The sequence below is a fragment of the Aythya fuligula genome, chromosome Z (genome assembly GCF_009819795.1).
Source record: "Aythya fuligula isolate bAytFul2 chromosome Z, bAytFul2.pri, whole genome shotgun sequence".
Classification (NCBI taxonomy): Eukaryota; Metazoa; Chordata; class Aves; order Anseriformes; family Anatidae; genus Aythya; species Aythya fuligula.
Window position 1 is genome coordinate 43709450 of NC_045593.1, and position 21221 is coordinate 43730670.

General features: G+C 40.5%; 1 protein-coding gene across 6 annotated transcripts; it reads right to left on the reverse strand.

Annotated features, from left to right (window-relative positions):
• Nucleotides 1-1254: 1254 nt before the first annotated feature.
• Nucleotides 1255-21220, reverse strand: HNRNPK (heterogeneous nuclear ribonucleoprotein K). 6 transcript variants are annotated; one of them, XM_032205452.1, is made up of 16 exons: nt 21186-21220; nt 18955-19033; nt 18770-18849; nt 17968-18077; nt 16521-16577; nt 14929-14972; nt 13942-14014; nt 13249-13377; nt 12097-12225; nt 11293-11600; nt 10321-10375; nt 6498-6548; nt 3208-3229; nt 3048-3130; nt 2560-2729; nt 1255-1777 (listed from the first exon to the last, which is right to left on the reverse strand). In XM_032205452.1, exons 3-16 carry the CDS (start codon nt 18816-18818, stop codon nt 1744-1746), a joined length of 1314 nt encoding a protein of 437 aa, XP_032061343.1. In that variant the 5' UTR covers nt 18819-18849; nt 18955-19033; nt 21186-21220; the 3' UTR covers nt 1255-1743. The 6 variants fall into 6 exon arrangements, with proteins under 6 accessions (XP_032061343.1, XP_032061347.1, XP_032061345.1 ...); XM_032205456.1 differs by lacking the exon at nt 21186-21220 and adding an exon at nt 20886-20916 and having other exon boundaries at nt 1255-1716; nt 13249-13362; nt 17968-18065; XM_032205454.1 differs by lacking the exon at nt 21186-21220 and adding an exon at nt 20886-20916 and having other exon boundaries at nt 17968-18065.
• Nucleotide 21221: the final 1 nt, after the last annotated feature.

Genomic DNA, 21221 nt, shown 5'->3' on the forward strand with positions numbered 1-21221 from the left:
CTGCGCAGGCCTCGGGGCCGGCCGGCGGCGGGGGGAGCGGCGGGGAGGCGGAGATCTTCGGGGATCCGCTGTGCTTGGCGGAGATCCGGGCGGCTGCACAAACAAAAGGAGGCTGGCACGCCTGGCGCCTTCTCCCCCTCCTGCAGCCGCAGCCCGCGGGCGGCACACGGCAGCGCCCGCCTTCCCCTTCCCCTTCCTCCCTTCGCGATGTTGTGTAGACCGCCCCTTTCCGCGGCCTGCGCCGGGCCCCTCCGTCCCACAGCCGAAAAACGAGCTGCTGCTGTGCTGCGTTTCGTGTTTTTTTTTTTTTTTTTTTTTTTAAAAAAAAGAGCTGCGCATACTTCTACCCACGAGGCCTGCCGCCACGCATCGATCTCGCACCCTCCCCGCCCTTCCCCCCGGATCTCACAATGCAGCATCCTGCTACATGGATGCTCCCACCCTGTTAAAAGTTATATAAAAAAAGAAGTAATAAAATAGACCAGAGGGAGAAAAAGAATCCACTCTTATTCTCACACCCATCACATCCACATATGCAACATTCCTTTGAAGTTTGTAAACAGTTTTATTATTATTTAGGAAGTGAAATTAGAACTCGTAAACTATAAATACAAACGCGAAGGTATTACATGAGATATCCAGAGGCTTCATCTTTTTTAATTTCTCACATATTTCCTACGGAATTCAACATACAACAGGGAAATCAAACAAGGTTAAGTTTTGAATACAATGAAAAACAAGTTACAGAGTTATATACTGTCGATTTGCCAATTTATAAGAATGTCTACCTTATACAAATGAAAGCTCTGAAAACAACTAGAATTCATTCCGTAATGGTACACCAACTGCCATTTCTAAGTGTTATTTGCATTAAGCAAGCTGCCTAAAACCAGGTGTACTTTACCACTGTTTAATCAGTGACATCACAAAGTTTTAAAATATTTTATTTATATACTGTCACCAATATATATATGTACTGCTAAGAGGGCCAAACACTTGCAAAAAACTCAAATCTTACACAAAGTTTGCATGAGTATTTTTGCATTTTTCCCCAAACAGCAAAGCTGAGCCATTGTTTTCACACGGTTTCTTTAATTTGTCAAGAACACGGAACTCCATCTATTATCAAATAAGCGTAAGAGCAAGCTTAACAGCCACTTTCATGTATGCATTTTCTTGTGGGGAGAAAAAATGAAGAGTGTATCAATTTTAGATATTACCTTATTTAGATCTAAAGAAAGATGACCACCAAGAGTAGGTTCACTAAATTTATTTAAAAATCATAAAACGTTTCTTACAAAAGAGCATTACATTCTGCACACTGCTCTCAAAGGATGCCAGGAACACGTGGACTACCACCATTCTCCCCCCTTCAAAAAAGTACAGTGTACATAAAAGCAGGGTGTTCACAATAGTTACAGAGAAACATTACAATTTACCACCAACAATGAACAAAAATAAAATTCACTCTCTCTGCTGCTGTTTCAAAATTTCACGTTAGTCTCGCGCACCCTTTCCCTCCCCCCAAGTATTTGTAAAGAACTAAAACATTACATCTGGTGGACAGCAAAGATTCCACTACACCTCAAATGCAGAACACCTATGAAGCAGAGGAATGTTGGCTTTTTAAACAGAAGCAGATAAAAAAAAAAAGGTTGCAGGACTCCTTCAGTTCTTCACTAGTCTTAGAAAAACTTTCCAGAATACTGCTTCACACTATAAAAAAGAAAAAATAATCTTGCATTAGAATCCTTCAACATCTGCATACTGCTTCACACTATAAAAGAAAAAAGAAAAAAGCATGTATTAGAATGATTGACCATACATCTTGCATCAACATTCATAATGACATTCTTAGAAAAGATTAAATTACAAATTTGTAACAAATGTAAAAATAATCATAGAAGATTAATGGCTAGAAGTTATACATATATGAATATTTTAGGCACATTTAAATATTAGTAATCTAAAGCCAACGTTAAACAGTAAAATCTACTATGATAGCTAACATATTTATAAAGACAAACTAAGCAAATTATATCTGAACCTGTTAGTATTTGGCAGAAAAGACAAAGTAATGCCAGCAAGGTGTGAAATGCTGCATAACAGCACCAAATCGATTTCAACTTGTCCTGTAGAGGCATGATCTGTGCCATATGGCAGACTGTGATTTGTTGTCAATTTAGTTATCTAAAAACAACAAAATCACTAGTCTTCCACACAGAACTAGACCAACATCCACTGAAATCTTCTATATTTTCTACAGGCTCTATGTAATTTATTACAAGTAGGTTTTTTTTGCAGCAGTTTTCACCACAGAAATGAGAGGACAGCTTGGTTAAGGTGTCTTCCAGCAAGATTAGTTTTGAGGGTGTCTTCATTTTAGTTAGAATGGAGAACAGAAGAGAATCAAGGCAGAACTACCACTGGAGAGGTTAGGTTCAAATAGTTACTTAAAACCTGCCTTCTAAAAACCGTATCACAGAGAACTTCAGAATGTAGCAGGAAGAAAGTCAGTGTAAAATCAACAAAAAGGCCAATGTCAAGCTTTTAACTTGCCTGTTCTGCAGTAAATACTGTGCATTTTGTATCTGGTCCTGTGTTCCTGTAATAGTTATAATCCGATCTTCTGAGCCTTCTAATGGTTCATCAATTTTGATCGAAGCTCCTGACTCATGACGTATTTGTTTGATTCTCTGGCCTCCCTTTCCAATAATAGATCCTGCCAACTAGGGGAGAAAACAAAAGCAGTCACTTCCTGATATTTCTTTATGAAAACAGAAACAAAATTCCCAGCACTATTTCAGTAGCTTCCGCGACTTCAAGAGCTGCAATGGCAGTTTACTGTTTAAAAGCCTCAAAACATTCCCTGCAATACTAAGTATAGAAATGCAGCTAAGATTTAAATTAGAGCAAGTGGTTGCTCATTTAAAAAAAAAAAAAAAAAGTTATATATACCATTACTCAATATTAAGTATTACTAAAATTGTTCTGTGCATCTTTTTTTTTTTAAAGAAACAAACTGAGAGCAAGTTAACTTTACTTACATCTTTGGGAATCGTTACTTGTGTTGTGATGATGGGTCCACCAAGATCTCCGTATGAACCACGGCCCCCTGCATAAGAATAGTCTGATTTAAACGTATGCATCAAGCTCTTCAGTAACTTCTTAACAAATAACGTATTAAGGTTCTGTATAAAAACTTACCATATCCAGAGCCACCCTCAAACTGTAACAGAAAGAGAAAAATGCTTTAGTGAATAGCCATGCTTCATTAACATCTTTTCATTTTCATTAACACACTGCTAACTGTTGAAGCTCTTTTACACAGAAATCCCAACCCACCAGCTTACTGCCAAAGGTATACTGGGGAAAAGAGGGCAGACCAGAAACAAAAAGGGGTAGAAGTCTCACAGAATCGTTCTGGTTGGAAAGACCTCTATAATCAAGTCCAGCCATTAACCTAGCACTGCCAAGTCTACCTGCCTGTCAAAACCTCTAGGAATTTGACAGAAAATGACATTAACCATCCAGCTATATCAGTTTATCAAGTAATCGTGCAAATTCAGCTGCTGGTAGACAGCTCTTGATGCTTACCTACTCATGACTGAACTAACTTTCTAATCGGGAGATTTGAGTACAGCTTTATTTACAGTATCAGTGTAGCTCAGGAGAGAGGAAAGCCTCAGAGTTTGAGCACCAGAAGTTTACCAGTGACTGTCAGTCCTCCTACATCTTCAGGAAAGCACAACTAAGCTCTAGATATAGTTCTATAACTTGTCTCTCAATTCAACTAAACTACAGCCATTGCTGTCTTAAAACAGACAATCATGACACAAGTTATTTCTGTTCTGCTTAAACAGCCAAGTACCAAATCTAAATCACTGTAACGAGCACTCTCGACTTATTTTTAGCATTTGCAGACTGGTACTTGACATCATGTATTTAATTCCATCTAGTACCTTCTAAACAAACAAACTTATTTAATTGTTTTCCTATAAAAAAAAACAAAAACATAATAGATAAGCATAGTTCTGTAGAATTCAACTGCAGAGGGACTGTGGGGGTGGCCCCTGTGAGAAGAAACCTTGGTTGTCCTTATGCCTGATACTGCCAGTTCCAGCTGGCTCCAAAACAGACCCACTGCTGGCCAGAGCTGAACCAACCCAAAGCAGAGCTTGTGGCACTTCTGTGACACCATATTCAAGGAAGGGTAGAAGATGTCTATCAGCTGTGAGAGACAGGAGTAAGGAAAAGAAATGCCTGAGAAACAATATTGCAGACACCAAAGCTAGTGAAGGATGACAGGGGGGCACAGTGTGGGCAGGAGGTGCTCCAGGCACCGGAGCAGATTCCCTGGCAGCCTGTGGAGAAGATCATGATGTTGCCCCCATACTGCCCATGGATGACCACATCAGAAAATGTATTCACAGTGCAGCACACAGAGAACCCCATGCCACAGGAAGTGGATGTGTCCTGAAGGAAGCTGCAGGCCATGGAGAACCCACAGGAACAGGATCCTGGAAGGAACTGTGGACCATACAGAATAGCTCCAACAGACAGTTTTTTTTTCTGGCAGGAACTGTGTCAAATGAGGGACCCACACTGGAGCTGTCTGTTCCTGAAGGACTGTACCCCACGCAGAGGGCACACTCTGGAGCAACTCGTGAAGAGCTGCAGCCTGTAGGAAGGACCTGCATTGGTGCAGCTGGGGAAGGATGGTATCCTGAGGGAGAGCCCCCACTATGGAGAAGGGACAAGTGTGAGGAGGAAGGCGTGGCAGAGAGGAGCTGTTATAAGCAGCATGGCACATCCTCCCTGCACTGCTTGGGTTGGGAAGGAGGTAGAAGACTCAGGATTGAGGGAGTGAAGTTAAGACTGGGAAGAGGACCTGGGGGAGGAACGCGTTTTTAGTGTTTCTTTGTTTCTCACCATGCTACACAGCTTTTAAGTGGCAATAAATTAATCTTCCCCAAATCGGATGACAGTAACTGCTAAGCCATCTCCCCGTCTTTATCTCTTCCCGTGAGCTTTTTCACCTTACTTTTTCCCTCTGTCTTTTTAAGGAGGGAGAGTGAGAGCAGGGCTTGGTAAGTCCATCAGTCAGGCAGGGTCAACCCCACTACAACTAACAATTTAAAGAAGTTGTAATGCAACAATGTTTCCCCAAAAACTATTTTTACCTGCTACCTTTTTGGATCATCAAAATGGAAGTTATTTGGACCAAAATGTTAAGCTTATCACAGAATGGTTGAGGTTGGAAGGGACCCTTGGAGGCCATCTAGGTCCAACGCCCCTGTTCAGGCAGGGGCACCCATAGCAGGTTGCTCAGGACCATGCCCAGCTGGCCTCTCTAAGGAGGGAACCCCTCTAGGGCAACTTGTGCAAGTGCTCCATCATTTGCACTGCATGGAAGTGCTTCCTCATGATTAGGACGGCACCTCCTGTGTTCCAGTTTTTGCCCACTACCTCTTGTTCTGGTGCTGCGCACCACTGGAAAGAGCCTGGCTCCATCCTCTGTGCAACCTCTCTTCAGGTACATTGATGTCATACACTGATGAGATCTCTCAAGCCTTCTCTTCTCCAGGCTTAACAATCCTAGCTCTCTTCGCCTTTCCTTGCCTGTCTCTAACTAACCCATTGTGTAATCATATCACATAGAATTACAGATTATAACTGAGCAAAAGAGTTTGTAATAAAGTGCAAAATACAGGAGAATACAGGACACTGCTTAAGACTTCAGGAGCTAATCAGAACAGCATATTGCAGAGGTACAAACACATCTCTGCTGATATTTACTACAGGATCACTTTTTTGAGCTGAACTATACTCCTTCCCTTTACCATTTCTGCTTCTCCTCCTGAAACTACAGGACAGCACATGAATTTGACAGCAGGTAAGTAATTACAGCTGCAGTGTGTATGTGAGCTAAGAACTGATGTTTAGTATGTGACAGTGCTTTGACAACTTGACAGCATGAACGTTTGAACCCTGCTGGAACTTCCATTCTTTAAACCTGTCCTTTCCAATCAAATGGAATATTCTCAAATACAAAGGATAGCACAACCCGATAGTTTATCCACAAGGTTAAGTAAAAGGCTACTTTAAATATTCCCTGAGTGATATATGAAAAAACACAACATAATGAAATTGAATCAAAATATATAACCTAAATGTGTGCAGTCACAGTGCATCAGTTACGGAGAAAGCATTACTATTTAGAATGCTAAAATGATGTTCAAAAGAAGCAATGCAACAGAAAAGTTCCTCTCTTTTGGCTGTGCTGCTACATACTTCCACATCTCTTAACATTACATGCCTGTACAGGACTCACTGTTGGGACAAACTGCCAATAAATTTTGAGTCAGCAGAGCACTGTTAGGATTTTCAACAGACGCAAGCTGCTACTGACTATATTCAAGCTCAAGAAATTCCTTTAACAATTAACCAGTTCAATAAAGCAATTTTGAAAAAAAAAATAAATTGAAGACACTCACCAGCTCTGGTGGCTGCATGTCATCACAGGCATCCACATGACACTGCATCATCTTCCAGACAAAACAAAATAGGAAGAAAAGAGAAAACAAATCTAAATTTCATCCATATCATGGAGACTTGTAGGTAAATTGGCAAGCAAACACCATGCAAACAGGTACAGGGAACATCTTCCTGAACTACCTATACTACCAAGGATTCAAAATTACACAACATAAGACAGTTTTAAGACTTGTTCCCTTTTATTCTCAATTCAAGGGAACTGTAACTGGTCACACTTACTTCTTCCCTCTTTCTGTGGTGTAACATTTTCCTCTTGTGCTCTTGTGACCAGACAGCTAACAGCAAAGTTTGAATAGGCTTTTTTTGCTTGTTTTTACTTTTTTTCTTAAGAACATCTTAAAGTGCTAAAGCTATATATTAAAAAGCATTACTCTGATACCAAAGTCACCTTTCTCCTATTTATTTATTTATTTTTTTAAAGTGTTTATTAAAACTAAATTAGATGCGACTTTTATGTAATAAGAATAAGCTGGTGAACTCTATCAGTGATTACACTGATGCCAACAGCAAGTCAAGTAGTAAGGACACTGCTATTCATGTTCTATTAATTAATTGCTATGTATCTCATATAGCAAATATGCTAGCAATATACTGCTGCCTAACTACATTTAAAACACAAGATCATGGCTTTCTGTTCTTTCAGAGTTCTACAAAAAATATTGAAGAATCATCAAATGATGTTAAATATACTCTTCCTTTACCAATTTTCCATGCTTCACGTCACATTTCTTAAACATGAAGATCATTTTGCATTTTTAAATGCATGAAACTTTTCTGAAGTGTTTACAAAGATGTGTTCACATACATACATATGCTAGGAAAAAAATCAAGAACTAAAATATCTGAAGGAGCAAAAGCACATCAAAAAAGGAGACATGCTCCATGCAAGTTTGTGAAGATACGGTACATTTAAGAGACATATATTCCAAGTAAATTCTTTTATTAACCTTAGCAATTAAGCTAAAAAGGGGAGATGGAAAATGGAAAAGAGAGAACAAACTGGCTTTGAATGCTTGTTTAAATGCCACCTCTGTACTAGTTTTGGCTGGGATGGAGTTGATTTTATTTACAGTAGCTTGTATAGTACTATGCTTTGGATTTATGATGAAAATAGGGTTGGTAACATTCAAATGCTCTGGTTATTGATGAGCAGTGCTTACAGAGTCACACTCTTTTCTGATTCTCACACTGGCCCACTAAAGAGTAAGCTGGGGGTGTGCAAGAAGCTGAGCGGCGACACAGCCAGCACACAACTGACCAAAGGGGTGGTATATTCCATACCACGACACTGTGCTGAGTAACAAAAGCTGGGGAGACAGAAAGGGAGGGATGTTGGGAATTGCAACATTTATCTTCCCAATAAACTATTAGGCATGATAGAGCCCTGCTTTCCTGGAAATGGCTAAACATCTGCCTGCCATATGGAAGTAGTGAATAAACTCCTTATTTGGCTTTCCTGATGTGCAGCTTCTGCTTTACTTGTTGAACTGTCTTTATCTTAAACCACAAATTCACATTTTTATCTTTTCAGTTCTCTCCCCATCCCATAGAAGGGGGAGTGAGTGGCTGTGTGGTGACTCACTGCCTACTGGGTTTAATGCACAAATCCTTACTTTACACCCATACCAACACCTTTGTGTTCAGTTATGCATCTGAAAGACCAATAGCGAATGAATGCATTAAAAATAAATACTGTAAAAATACTAGTTTTCAGAATACTCTTTGCAGTCTACATGCATTTGATTTGGAGTAGCTACAGATTGAAATGTATTGTTTCTGTTACAGAAACAACACAGAGCTGTTGTTCAGGAAAAACCTTCAGAACAAAGGTAATAAATCAAGTGAACTTTGTCAACAGCTTACAACTGTAAGCCAGGCTACCATGGGCAAGGGAAATTAGCATTTATCTTTTGAAGCAAAAATGAGTTATTTGCATCTCAGAAGCTACAAGGCTGTCAATTCTGTCTTATCACAGGAAACCCATAGAATTAATGGTTCTACATTCAGACTTAATTCACACTACTGCAAGTTTTTTCCTTTACTGGGAGAACTAGCAAAATATGAGGATTTCTGTACACTCAACATTTCTAATGTCTATGTAAAACAGAAGCTATTTTAAATATCATTTATCATCTCTGAAAGCAGCCTTTCCCATGCATTACTTAACAATTCACAATGATGTTTACTTTCAGTGTTTTGCTAGAGGATGTTTTTTGTATGAAACCAATGGTGTCATAGGAAGACCTTATGTGTCCACCACGACACTTCCAACTCCAGCCTCACAATCCACATGAAAACTTCTTGTCTGCCACGTAGGATACCATGCTTATGGTTAACTAAAACTAGAAATTAAATACAATTTGTGTCAAAAAGCAGTCCTCACTTGAAGCAGACTACCATACCTGGGCATTAAGCAGCCAGAACTATGAGGAGCTTCACTGTGAATACAACTGCTATTTGGAACACAAGAAGTGAGCAGACATGATTTCACTTACTTGTAAACATTCATGTCAAGAAATTAACAGTCAACCTGTTAACAGTCAGAGCAAATAGATTTTCTATTCTACCTGGAATGGAATAAAACTAGAAGACATTACTGTCTGAGAATACATCTGGTCAGGACTGTGCTCAACCAGATACCCAGGCAAAGGTGGTTTTACACGGTTTCTATGCACTGGCACAAACTTTACTAGCTGCAAGTGTGAAAACACAAAAACTCATCTTGCAAACGTATGAATACTGATAAAGAACTTGAAGCATATTTCTCAATTCTTCCAATTTCTTAGGACACTGAGCAGCAAGAAGTGCACGTCTTTCCTTTTCACACTTCTAGTGAATATCCAGTGTTCTTGTAATATGTACTTCCAGTCTTATTTCCAGGAGGAAGTGTGTAAAGCCCATTTAGATATCCCAATCTGATGCCTCCTCTTTTTTGTGCATTCATTTAATAATACAGAAATTTAAGATCTCATCTGTCATCTTAAGACAAGTGGCCAACAAAGTTAGAGAAAAAAGTTAGGACAAACACCTGTAATTCTCTTTCCAGGAATCTAATACAACTGAACATGACTGCTGTGGAAGCTATACTCAAGAGTACAGCACAGAAGGGTACCCTTCTGAAGCTTCCATAAGTTATGAGATTTTTTTCTCCCCTCAAGCAGACGTTAGCATTAACTTGATTAAATGTGCCTAATTTCATTTAGCATTCAACTTACTAGTGGCCCTGGCTCCATAACATATGAAATTACAATAGCTTTTGCAACCACAGAAACCATCAAATAGACAAAAATTGATTAAAAGAGCAATCATCTTCCAAGATCACCTAGAGCTCTTCATTGGTGCTATTCTATATTCTGTGTTATTCTCTGTTTTCCAAGATATGCATTAAGAATGCTTCTATGCATCAAACAATTTAAGAGAACTCTTCTGACATGTTTTCTCCATCTGAGAAGCCTACCAACTCCTCCTTCTTCCATTCTTTTTAAATAGCCAGTGCAAGAAAACTTACACAATAGAGCAAAAGTCAAACTTTGTGTCACTCATGGTCAGGGAAAAAGAAGGAAAATGAATCACATCTCAGATACTCTTTATCCTTCAAACACACCTACACAAAAGGGATCATTTTTATGGAAAAGTCATTCTGATCACATCAACATTTCAGAACTATGCATGTCCCCAATTTAAGTGGTTGTATTCAGCAATAGCATATTCAGCCATTCAGCGTGCTAATGAAATGCAACTACACAAATGTTAAGATCCTACCATTCCATCATAACGATCTCCCGGTCTGCCCCTTCGGTCATAAGACATCAGATCTCTAAAACAAAAAAAGCAGCAGCAAATAAGTGACACTTGTCCTGGTTTCAGTTAGGACAGTTAATTTTCCTCCTAGCAGCTGGTAGGGTGCTATGTTTTGGATTAGGATGAGAAGAGTGCTGATAACATGCTGATGTTTTAATTGTTGCAGAGCAGTGCTTACACTAAGCCAAGGACTTTCCAGCTTTTCACTCTGTCTTGCCAGCGTGCAAGCTGGGGGTGCAGCAAGAGCTGGGAGGGGACAGACCCAGGGTAGCTGACCCCAACTGGCCAAAGGGGTATTCCATACTGTATGAGGTTATGCTGAACAATATATAGGGGTGGCTAGCCGGGGTGGGGGGCCGGCTGCTTGGGGTTAGGCTGGGCATCGGTCAGTGGGTGTTGAGCAACTGCACTGTGCATCACTTGTTTCGTACACATTATTATTATTGGTACTACTATTATTAGTATTATTTTCCTGTCTTAATAAACTGTCTTTTTCTCAACCCACAGGCTTCACTCTCCCATTTCTCTCCCCCATCCCAGACGGGGTGGGGGGTGGGCGGGGGGGTGAGCGAACGGCTCTGATGCTTAGCTGCCAGCTGGGTTAAACCACAACAACACTGTAAACTAGTATTATATATTCTAATTCAGATTTTCACATTCATGAGTCTCACATGCCTTTATTTCTAACTAATTTAGCCAAGTCGTGAACAACAAAGGGCATTACACAACTACTGATCACATTCCTAGCAGTTTGCTACAGAATAGCAAATAAATTTCAATACTTTTCCAAATACTCCAGAGCAATAATGTAAGATTGTGTTCATATAATCACCACCAACACTGAAGTGTGAAACAAACACTAGGAACATGAATACAATTCAGTAGATGGTACGCAACTTGAGTTTCCTACAAAACCTTTATGCACCAACTCACCCGCCACGAGGAGGTGGAGGAGGAGGAAGAGGAAGATTACGAGCTCTGCTGCCACCTCTGCCCCCACGGCCTGGCGGAGGTGGTGGAGGTCCTCTGCGAGGGCTCATATCATCATAATCTCTTCTTGATGGAGGCATAGGTCGGCCACCACGACCAGGAGGCATTCGATCAAAACCTCCTCTCCCACGCATCGGAAAGCCTACTGGACGTCCCCGTCTATCATCAAACATCATTGTGAAGCCACCATAGTCATATGTTTCATCATAGAAATTGGGATCGTAAGGCTGGGCTCGTCCTTTTATCGGAGACTAAAACAAATAAAAAAACACCACCCCCCAGTTAGCAAGTTAGCACCATTATAATTAGCACAATTTAGTTAAATATATTACATGTATCAAAGTGAACTTAGGCATTTTGGAACTTATTTTTGATTTCACAATGCTGGTAAGAAATGAGAAGATAATGTGTTTTCCTGGGAACTTAGCTACGAGAGAAAAACTGCTGTTGCAGTTTTATATCAGTGGTACTTGTCTCCCTCTCTGATTTTTAAATCTTAATGACAGGCAAGGCATGAATAATGGGCCACTAGTACAAAAAAACTGCTTCCCTCTCTTGTAAGTTGCAGCACAATCCCAGGAAACAGCAGTAATTTCAAGAAGTGGTAATAGTCCAACACTTTGTTGCTTGAAAAGTGGGAGATATTGAACTCAAAATGGAAACTGGTAGATGCAACGTTCCAACCACATGATCCCTAGCATTCATGCATGCCAAAGAAAGAATAAAATTAAGTTTAATGAACATTACCTCAGAGATCAGATCCAAAATAATCTTGATACATTCAACAACTCTATCAGGTTTTCCACCAATAAGCACCACTCTGTCAGTTGAATGAGGACAACACTCCTGGAAGAGCTTAATGGTAGTCTGAGTGTTCTGTTGAAAAGAAAAATTAGTGAAGATTTAAAAAAAATATAATTAAACAACTTTATAAACCTGTCAAAAATAAAAATGGGTTAAGATGCATATTAATTGGAAAAATAAACTCAATCCAAAAGACAACTGAATTCCCAATCATTTCAAGTGCTTGCTTACTTGTTTTCAAGCTCCCACAACAAATTTGATTTTAGGAATGCACATTTTTAAAGCTTTGTGATTACATCTTTTTGTCTGAAGAAGGAAAAAGCTCAAATTTTCTCCTCTTTCAATTATGCCTTATGTTTGCCATTTTTCAATTAAATAGTAGGAAAAGGATCACATATGCACTACAAGCTCACACGTTTTATTAACCTTCACCTGACAGGAAAAACATTTTTTTGATACAAGACAGCAGTGTTGCTGGAATTATGTCTAGCAGTCTTGCCTTCCTCAGCCCACACAAACATTTGTCAGCTTGTACCTGAACTGACCTGAAATGGCCTCTGACACAATGCCACGGAAGGACAGAGAACACAGGTCTTTAAATCCACAGAGACCATTAATTCTTTTGGACATTACCTCATTCTTTCACTTAAAGAAAACTATGGTCTTCAAGCTTCAGAGTGATATGCAGACATATTCTGAACTACCACCATGAGAAATTTGTGGAAATGGAAAAAAACCTAACTCATTTTTCATATTCAGCTATTCCAAGGAATCTCATCTAGGCAGCAGTTCCTTTTAGGAGGAGTGATGAGCACCATTTTCATCAAAAATGATCCTTTATAAATGTTACTCCACCACTAACACTGCTTAAAAGCTTGAAAAGAAAGTTTAAGTTCTATTACTAACCACTTCTTTATTTCTGTAGGTTTGCATTAAAGTTTCAACTCAGATTCCTCTCAGAACACAGAAATCACATATGCAGTATGTTCAAAAGGACTTACTGCACAGAAGATACTTACACTTGCTCTTTAGGAACACAAACCACTAAGCTATTTATAGAACAGAATTTGAATCAAGAAGAACAGAGAACAGTACCTCTCTGAGTTCTTTGATTTTAGCACCCTTGACACCAATAATTCCTCCTGCCAGACTTTGGTGAATAAGAAGTCTTAATTCGCAGTCGAAGTCGCTGCCTTTGTAGTGTTGATACTGCATGGAAGACGCATAAAGAAGAAAAATAAAAATGTTAGCCTCGATACATTAAAATAATAATTTTGGGTTTTGTTCAAGATTTTTCTCCCCACCAGACATGGTGGTATAACTTGATTTATTGATTATACACCTGTATTTCCCTTGACAGACTAGCACCGTGCCTGAACATGAACTGATGTCAGATCAGTTTTCCTTACTTTTATTACACTGCACAACATTCCATACACTTTTAGGAAGATACCAGACACTCTTGTGCTTTCAAAACCAAGGCATGATACAGATTACAACAGAACTAACTTCAAACTAAGCCTATTAAGAGGTAATTGTTCAAAAAATCCACAGGGAGGGGGAAGGCTGTTCTAAATATTCACTTAGTAATTAAAGACCCTCTCTGTCCTATACCGAAAAAGACACCATCGTGTAGTCAGAGAATCATACCGTCACACCCCTTGCTTAAAAGGGTTTTGTTGTTTATTTTCTAATTTCACGTATTAAAGTTAGCAGCAAATCATCTAGAATGATCATTTTAAAAGCTAGCCTCATACCTCTAAGGAAGGAACATGTTAAGATACATACCTCTTCTAAAGTAGGGATAATCTTCTTCAAGATTTCTCCAATTGTCTCTATATCTGCACTTATACTCAAGATGCTGTCAGAAGCCAGAGCGCCAGACAATATGGAGATGGTGGAAAAGAAAAAGTAGAAGTAAATTGTGTATTCATAAACAATATTCTAACAAGATTTACTACACAGAAGAACTTACAGTTAATATTCCCCGTTTAAAGTAAACCTGTTTACTGAATTTAGAACACATGCATCTTTCTTTGTTTATGCCCAATACGTATGGTTGATACATTTAAGATTTGGTAGGTCTTGCAGAGAAAGAGAGAGAAAGAGAGAAAGAGAGAAAGAGAGGACTTTTGGAAGGGCTCAGATTAAGTGGGCAAGAAATTGACGCAGAACTGAAAGTAGAAGTGAATATTCATGTTCCCCGCCACCACTAATTTAGGATACCCTTGCTATTACATTGGTAAAACTGGCACACCTTCTCGTAGTAAAAGTGGGGATATGCAAGTGGTGAACACTGTATCTGGAGTAAGGTTATGAGACCAGTTAGAAATTAGATTACTAATGGGCTCTGCAAGAAAACAAATACAAATGCAAGACAAAAAAAAAGACAACACAAATGAGAAGTGAAGGAAAGTGAACCAGAGTTAGCATTTCATCAGAAATAATTATGAACAGGCAATGTTGAGGGAGCAAGGTGGGCCACAAAGACAGAGCGAGAGACTACTTTGAAACAATCTGATTTACAATGCAGCGAATATGCAACACTTGAAGCTGTGCTCCTTCCATTGAAATAAAATTAGTGGATTGTTTGGGTGGGCAACTCACGTAAAAGTTCAGTGACAAAAAGACTTAATGGGGAAAATAAGACAGAAAACTTGAAAAAAACAATACACCGTCTATAAGGGGATACTATTTAATTATATAAAAGGCAGGTAATAAAATACATTTCTCTCTTTCTAATCAGGCAGTGAGGCATAAACTGTTGGGACATACCGCTCGGGGCCACTGCTGTCTGGGACTGAAACACTGGCATTGTACTGCATTGGTCATTGGCGTTCGTGGATGTTGGCATTGGGCATGGGTATTCAATCGGAAGTTGTCAAGTATGGTACCCGTTTGGCAACGAGCACATTTTTGGGCATAGCCAACCAGGGTTTTCACATGGGCGTTCAGGGGCGGATGGGCCAACGTCATGGTGGGCAACGCAGGGGCAAGTCGATCCAGTACATGGGCAACGGAGATATATGGCCAAAAAAACAAGGAGAGGGAAAAGGGGGAAAAGCAATAAATTTTAATTTAATACAAACTATACTCATTACTCTCAATTAATGAAACAAGCTTAAGTTGTTCTGAAGACTAACACAATAACGGATTGCTACACCAACTGTGGCTTAACAGTATGGACCTTAAAAATGAGTCACTTGATCTGACTGAACTACTTTTTACTGTTATCGTATGACGTTTCAGTAAGCAGGCTGGCTCATGAGGGTAGACACAAAACCTGTCGAGAGTGATACTACTGAATCCTCGGGCAAATTGGGAAAGTTAAGTTTTCCAGACCACGCTAAATTATCTGGACTTAGGTGGATGTATTGATTTTGACTTTAAAAAAAAAAAGAAGGAAAAAAAGGAAAAAATAAAAGAAAAAACCATTAGCTGCCAAAGAGAGCGTATGTATGATTCCTGACCATTTCAGCTTCAGCCTCAGTTCTAGGAAGTTGCTGTAGTTTATGACCTTAGTTGGAACTGATTTGCAATGACATATTACCAAATATTGTGTTGAACAGAGTACTGCTTGAAAAAAATTGTTGAAATTGTAGCTGATGTTAAGTACAAGAGTGTAAACAAACAGAATTTAAGAAGCGTTGCCAAGTTTTATAAATATGTAACATTAACGTAGAACATGTGTCTAATCACAAGAGTCAACCCACTATAAAATGTGAATAGGCATGTAAGTCATGACTTTAAAAATGCTTCAAAGTAATAGAATAAAATGTTTCTTCGCTGTTCTATACCTATACTCTAATCAAGCGAATTTAACATTAATGCTTTTGTGTTTGGTGTGCAAGCTGTTAAGGAACAGATGGGCCATTTTGGGGGGTGGGGTGGGAGGGGAGATTGTTTTTGTTGTTGTTGCTGTGTTTTTTGTTTGTTTTTTTTTTTTTTTTAAAAAGGAAGTTGAAGAATTCCTCTATTACTGGGTTAAGCCAGCCACCTGCAATGGTTTCAGTAGCACTATAATTGATTCACACATATGGGAAATGGTACAATTAAGGGGTTTAAGCTTTGTCAATATTTCTCATTAGGATGTTAACTCATTTGAAGTGTGTAATTTAGTGGAATCCTATTCAAAAGAGAAGAGGTTTAATATAAACCTCTCCCACACGAGTCAAGCTGGGCTTTAATTACAGTACAGACTGAAGAACTGAGTTACCTACTCTATCAAGTATTACAAATGGCTTGTAACTAGAATATTGATGTCTAGGGTTGAATTGTCCCATTTCTAAAAATGCACGCAACCAAGCTTTCGATGTAGTGCTCTGAAAGAATTGGTGTTAAATTAGTTCAAACTCATATATACTCACGTCTGTACGAAGTGCCTTAATATTTTTGCCACCTTTTCCAATCACTGCTCCAGCGTTCTGGAAAAGAGTTTTCAGAAGTTACACTTGGCCACCATAGACTGTATCCAGAATAAGAATGATACATCTATTTTTGTACTACCCTATGCTACCCTGTCTGCTGAGGAGGGGAGGGGAAGGGAGAGAGCAGGCGGGTACTTGTTTTTCTTCTGAAAGCTTCAAATCAAATAGAAACGAATTGATAAAGCCTGTCCATAAGAAAAAAAAAAAAAAAAGACCAACGGCTCTTACCACTGCACTTAACTAGAAGAATATTCAGTTTTGCAACCAGTATTATTTAAATTCCAAATTCAAGTTTCTAGGCAATTCCACCTATGTTAGAATGGTCTAACATAGTTGAGACCATTGGCTTAAAAAAAAAAAAAAGAAGGATTCAATGAATGTTACAAATGTCAATGATTTCCCTTATTTATTATTTTCTTTTTAAGTATTATGTTTGGTCAATTTTGCACTGTAAGTGTTTCTTGACAATTTCAGGGGCTACTTTTGTTTATACCTATGTAAGACAACTGACTTTTCAGGTTAGTACATTTGAAAAGGCGACTGTTAACATCTCCTTTGTCTAAATTTAGGTTTCTAAAAAAGCATTGGGAATAAACTAGCAGGTATTAAAGAAGAGTAAATGCAAAACTGCATTTTTACCAGATTATTTTAAGGACTACATGCAGAAAGTATGGCTTTTATTAAATGGTTCATACCTGAGGCTAACAGCACGCAAATGTTTCCACACAACTTGACTATTGGTCAGAAATGCCACACAGAGTTAAGATAATATTCCCTCATGCCAACAAAAAAAACAGTGAGATACTTCAAACAACATAAATTATGTTTCACAAATGTAAACAGTAGACGAAATTCATACTTGGCAACTTTACCATAACAGTTCACACACTAGCTAATGAAAATGTTGCTATCCTGCAGCATTACTCCCACATTTCTTCCGGTCTGTGTATTTGAACAGATTTAGGAAATTGGTCAGGGAAGAGTTACTAAGATCCCAGACAAGTTCTCATCTTACCTACTGTACTTAATAATCACTAGCTGATCGTTTTTCTCAACTGCTTCCATTCTGAAGACTAACACACAATCACCCCCCTTGAAATAACAACCTCCCACTTAACTGTAAGAAAAACAGCTGTTCATTACTGCTGTTTTATTTTTTCAGAAACTAGAGCCCTTAAAAATAAATCTGCAGATCCTCAATGCCTTACCTTTTGAAGATCACTGAAGAAAATTCTATCACAAAACTATTCTACTACTACCCGTGCAAAATGGAATATTTTATTACTTATATCAATGTTCTTTCTGAACATACAACCCAACAGACATTTTGTCACCACTGACTTTAGCAACACAATAAGCAACAACAGAGTAATAATAAAAAGCATACTTTGCTCTGAAGCAGGATGCGCAGTTCAACCATCTCGTCTGTGTTCCGGGATCTTTTGAAGGCCTGTTCTTCCTCCATATCTTCTGCAGGACGTTTGCCTGTAGAGAGGTCCATAGGGGGGAAACACAAACATTTATTTAACTTTCTAAGTCATAATAAAATGGAACAGAAGTCATGTTCATGCTCTGTATTCCTTGCACATTCTTTCCTATTAGCTCAGCATTAATTTCTGATATCTACTTTAAGTATCCACATCAGGGAAATAGGTTTTCACTTTATGAACCTACATCCCATACCTACATTAGTTATCGATGTATAACACGCTTAATCACATTCACAACACGCTGTTTAAAACAGTGCAGCACCACCTGACTTTTTTTTGGTAAACACAGTTGTAAAAAATCTTTCAACTAAAAAGTTCAAAGGTGGTTTGTCCAACACCAAAATAACAGTGAAATAACAGGAAAGCAGTGTTTCAAAAACTGTTTGGAAAAACTGGCACGAACCAACTCAACACTAACACCCTAACTTCCTGCAATAAACAGTTAAAAAAACATGCCTAATAGTATTTTTACATACTCACAGCTATGTATGCTCTCTCTAAAACATGTCCACAGAAAAATTATATGTTTTCATGCTTCAAAAGCACGTAATACATGCTAATCAAAAATGAAAACATTTAATGCAGAATGCAAAACTAATGCTGAGAAAATCATATTTCATACAATTAAAGCATTAAAAATATTTTTAAAATATTTTGAAAGGTTCTTTCTAAAAAGAAATAGACCTTTAAAAAATTTACCATTTGTCTCTGTGTTGGTAAAGGTCTCCTCCTGTTGTTCAGTCTCCATTACCTCTTTTTCTTAGGTGGGCAGACAAAACCTGTTGGAAGAATATTAGAGCTAGCATACCTATTTTGTGAAAAGGCAAATTGCCCATTTTACTAAAGGGAAAAAGCGAAAAGAAATGCATGCTTCTGGAACTTACCGCTGTTATATATCCTTGCAGAGAAAAACTCAAGTATTCTGGGCGGGATCAAAATCCAACAGCCTATTGCTTCACGAGCCTATGAAAACAGCATAATTAGTTGCGTCTGCTCATTTACAGCTATGATTCTTGCTACAGACAGAAAAACGGAGGTTTGACCTAAGTTTCATTGCAGAGCTTTTCTTAATAAATGAGAAAACGTACCAAGGCCAAACACACCACTAAGAGAAAATATACAAGTGTGTAAATTTACAGATAATCAATTACAGTCTGAATTAAGACAGTTTTCAGTCATTTGCTAGTTTTAAGTAATTTTATTTACTAACAAAGATTTTCGGATACTTAGAATACAGTTCCTCTATTTTCAACATGCTATATGATACATGTCTAGAATTCACTTTTTAAAAGGATGTTGTGTAAAAATCTCTTCCTGATGTCAGTTCTAAACAATTTCCAATCAAAAAAAGTTCTCTGATATCTGTCAGCATTATTTTTTTTTAATCTTTTTTTTTTTTTTAAATCAATCCTGTATCAATGTACCAATAGGCTTTTCAGCATACCTTCTTTTGTTTAGTCCATCTGGGAACATTTCAAAGTTACATTAAAAGCCCAGATAAAAACAGATTATTTTACAGTTTATTCTTTCCAAAAACCTATCTCTATAATAGTACTGCAAAACAAACCTGTATCTTAAACGGTATTTTATTGTTTAATTTGAATTTCCTCAGGAAAAAGTCGACCCTCACTCTGGCTTCCATGAAGATGAAAATGAGACAGACTCAACTTTTTAAACGCACTCTCAGCTAGTTGTTCATTTGTTACAGTTACCTCGTTTGTGCAGTCTAACAACAGGGACTGCTGAAAGGCATTCAGCCTACCACAGCCAGCCGCTGCTGAGCAACTGCCTTCACAGAACACGCTGGCCTTTCTGTGCATGCTTAATGTGAGCTAACGGAGCCTCTGCCACGCGTTGCCAAAACACTAATACGCGTGAGGAGGGCTTTTTACAAGGTTCAAACAGCCCTTTTGGACCCTGATTATTTTACTTCTGACCATCCCAGCAATCTGAGGGCTGCGCGGAATGGCACAAGACATAATACTCCGGTTCAGGGCTTAATCTTTTCCGCTCCTGCATGCTTATGCCCTCCGAACCGTGTGTCCCCCCCAGTCACGTGCAGTGAAGGTGCTCTCTCCCTCACCGCGCTCTGCAAATCGACTTTGCGGGATTAGCCCGCCGAACGCAACGCGGTTTTATTTATTTATTTATTTATTTATTATTTTTTCTTATATATATATATATATTTAACCACCGAAAGGGCAGAGTGCCCAGGCACGGCAGCACCGAGCCGCAGCCCGGCCGCTCCCCTCTCCCCGCCGGTCGGCGCGGCGGGCGGGGCGGAGGCGGCGTTACATAACCCCGCAGCCCCGGCCTTCCCCCCCCCCCCCCCTTCCCTTCCCTTCCCTTTCTATTCCCATCCCTTCCCCTCCCCGGCGGCGGCGGGGACCTGCAGACATGGCGGCGGCTGCAATGGCGCCTGCCCGCTGCTAGGCGGAGCCGGGAGCGGAAAAGCCGCCAGCACCACGCGGTCACAAGGAGACTCACCCCCCCACCAATCCCCCCCCCCCCCCCCCAACCCCACCACCGCCACCGCCTCCTCCCCCCCGCTCAGGCCCGCACAAAAGGAGCCGCTCGGCGGCGCGGACCCGCCTCAGGGCCCCTCCGCCGGCAGCAGGGCCGCGGGCCGCGCCCAACCGTCCCCCAACGGCCGCCCCTCAGCCCCGTCAGGGAGTTACCGGGGGGGGGGGGGGGGGGGGTGACCCCGCTCTCCTCCTCCTCCTGCTCCTGCTCCGGAGGGGCCCTCAGGGCGCTGTGCCCCCCGCCCAACCGCCTCAGCCCCCTTCCTCCGCCTCCTCTTCCCCCCCCCCGTTACCTGCGGCCGCCGCCGGCCCCGCCGCGCACGGGAGAGAAAGGGGAGCAGCCCCCGCCGCCGCCAACGCGCACAGCCCTCAGCGCCGCCGCCCCATTGGCCCCGCCGCGCCCCCCCGCCGCCGCCCGATTGGCGGAGGCGCCTGCCCGTCAGCCGCCGAGGGGAGGGGCCGGCCCCGCACCGCCCCGCCCTCCGTGCGGGCCCGCGGCGCGGCGGGGCCCGGCGGCCCTCAGCGCGGCAGCGCTCGCTGCTCAGCGCCGCCGCCCCGCGCCGCCCCGCGCCGCCCCCGCCGCCCCACCTCACCTGCCGGGCGGCGGCCGCGAACGCGGGCGGCGGCGG

Excerpts from the sequence above, each read along its gene's own strand:
- HNRNPK (XM_032205452.1), bottom strand. The coding sequence starts at position 18,818 with ATGGAGACTGAACAACAGGAGGAGACCTTTACCAACACAGAGACAAAT. Across the intron at positions 11,601-12,096 it reads TTTTGGATCTGATCTCTGAG|TCTCCGATAAAAGGACGAGC; the intron begins GTAATGTTCATT and ends TATTTGTTTTAG. Across the intron at positions 6,549-10,320 it reads GAGATCGTTATGATGGAATG|ATGATGCAGTGTCATGTGGA; the intron begins GTAGGATCTTAA and ends TTTGTCTGGAAG.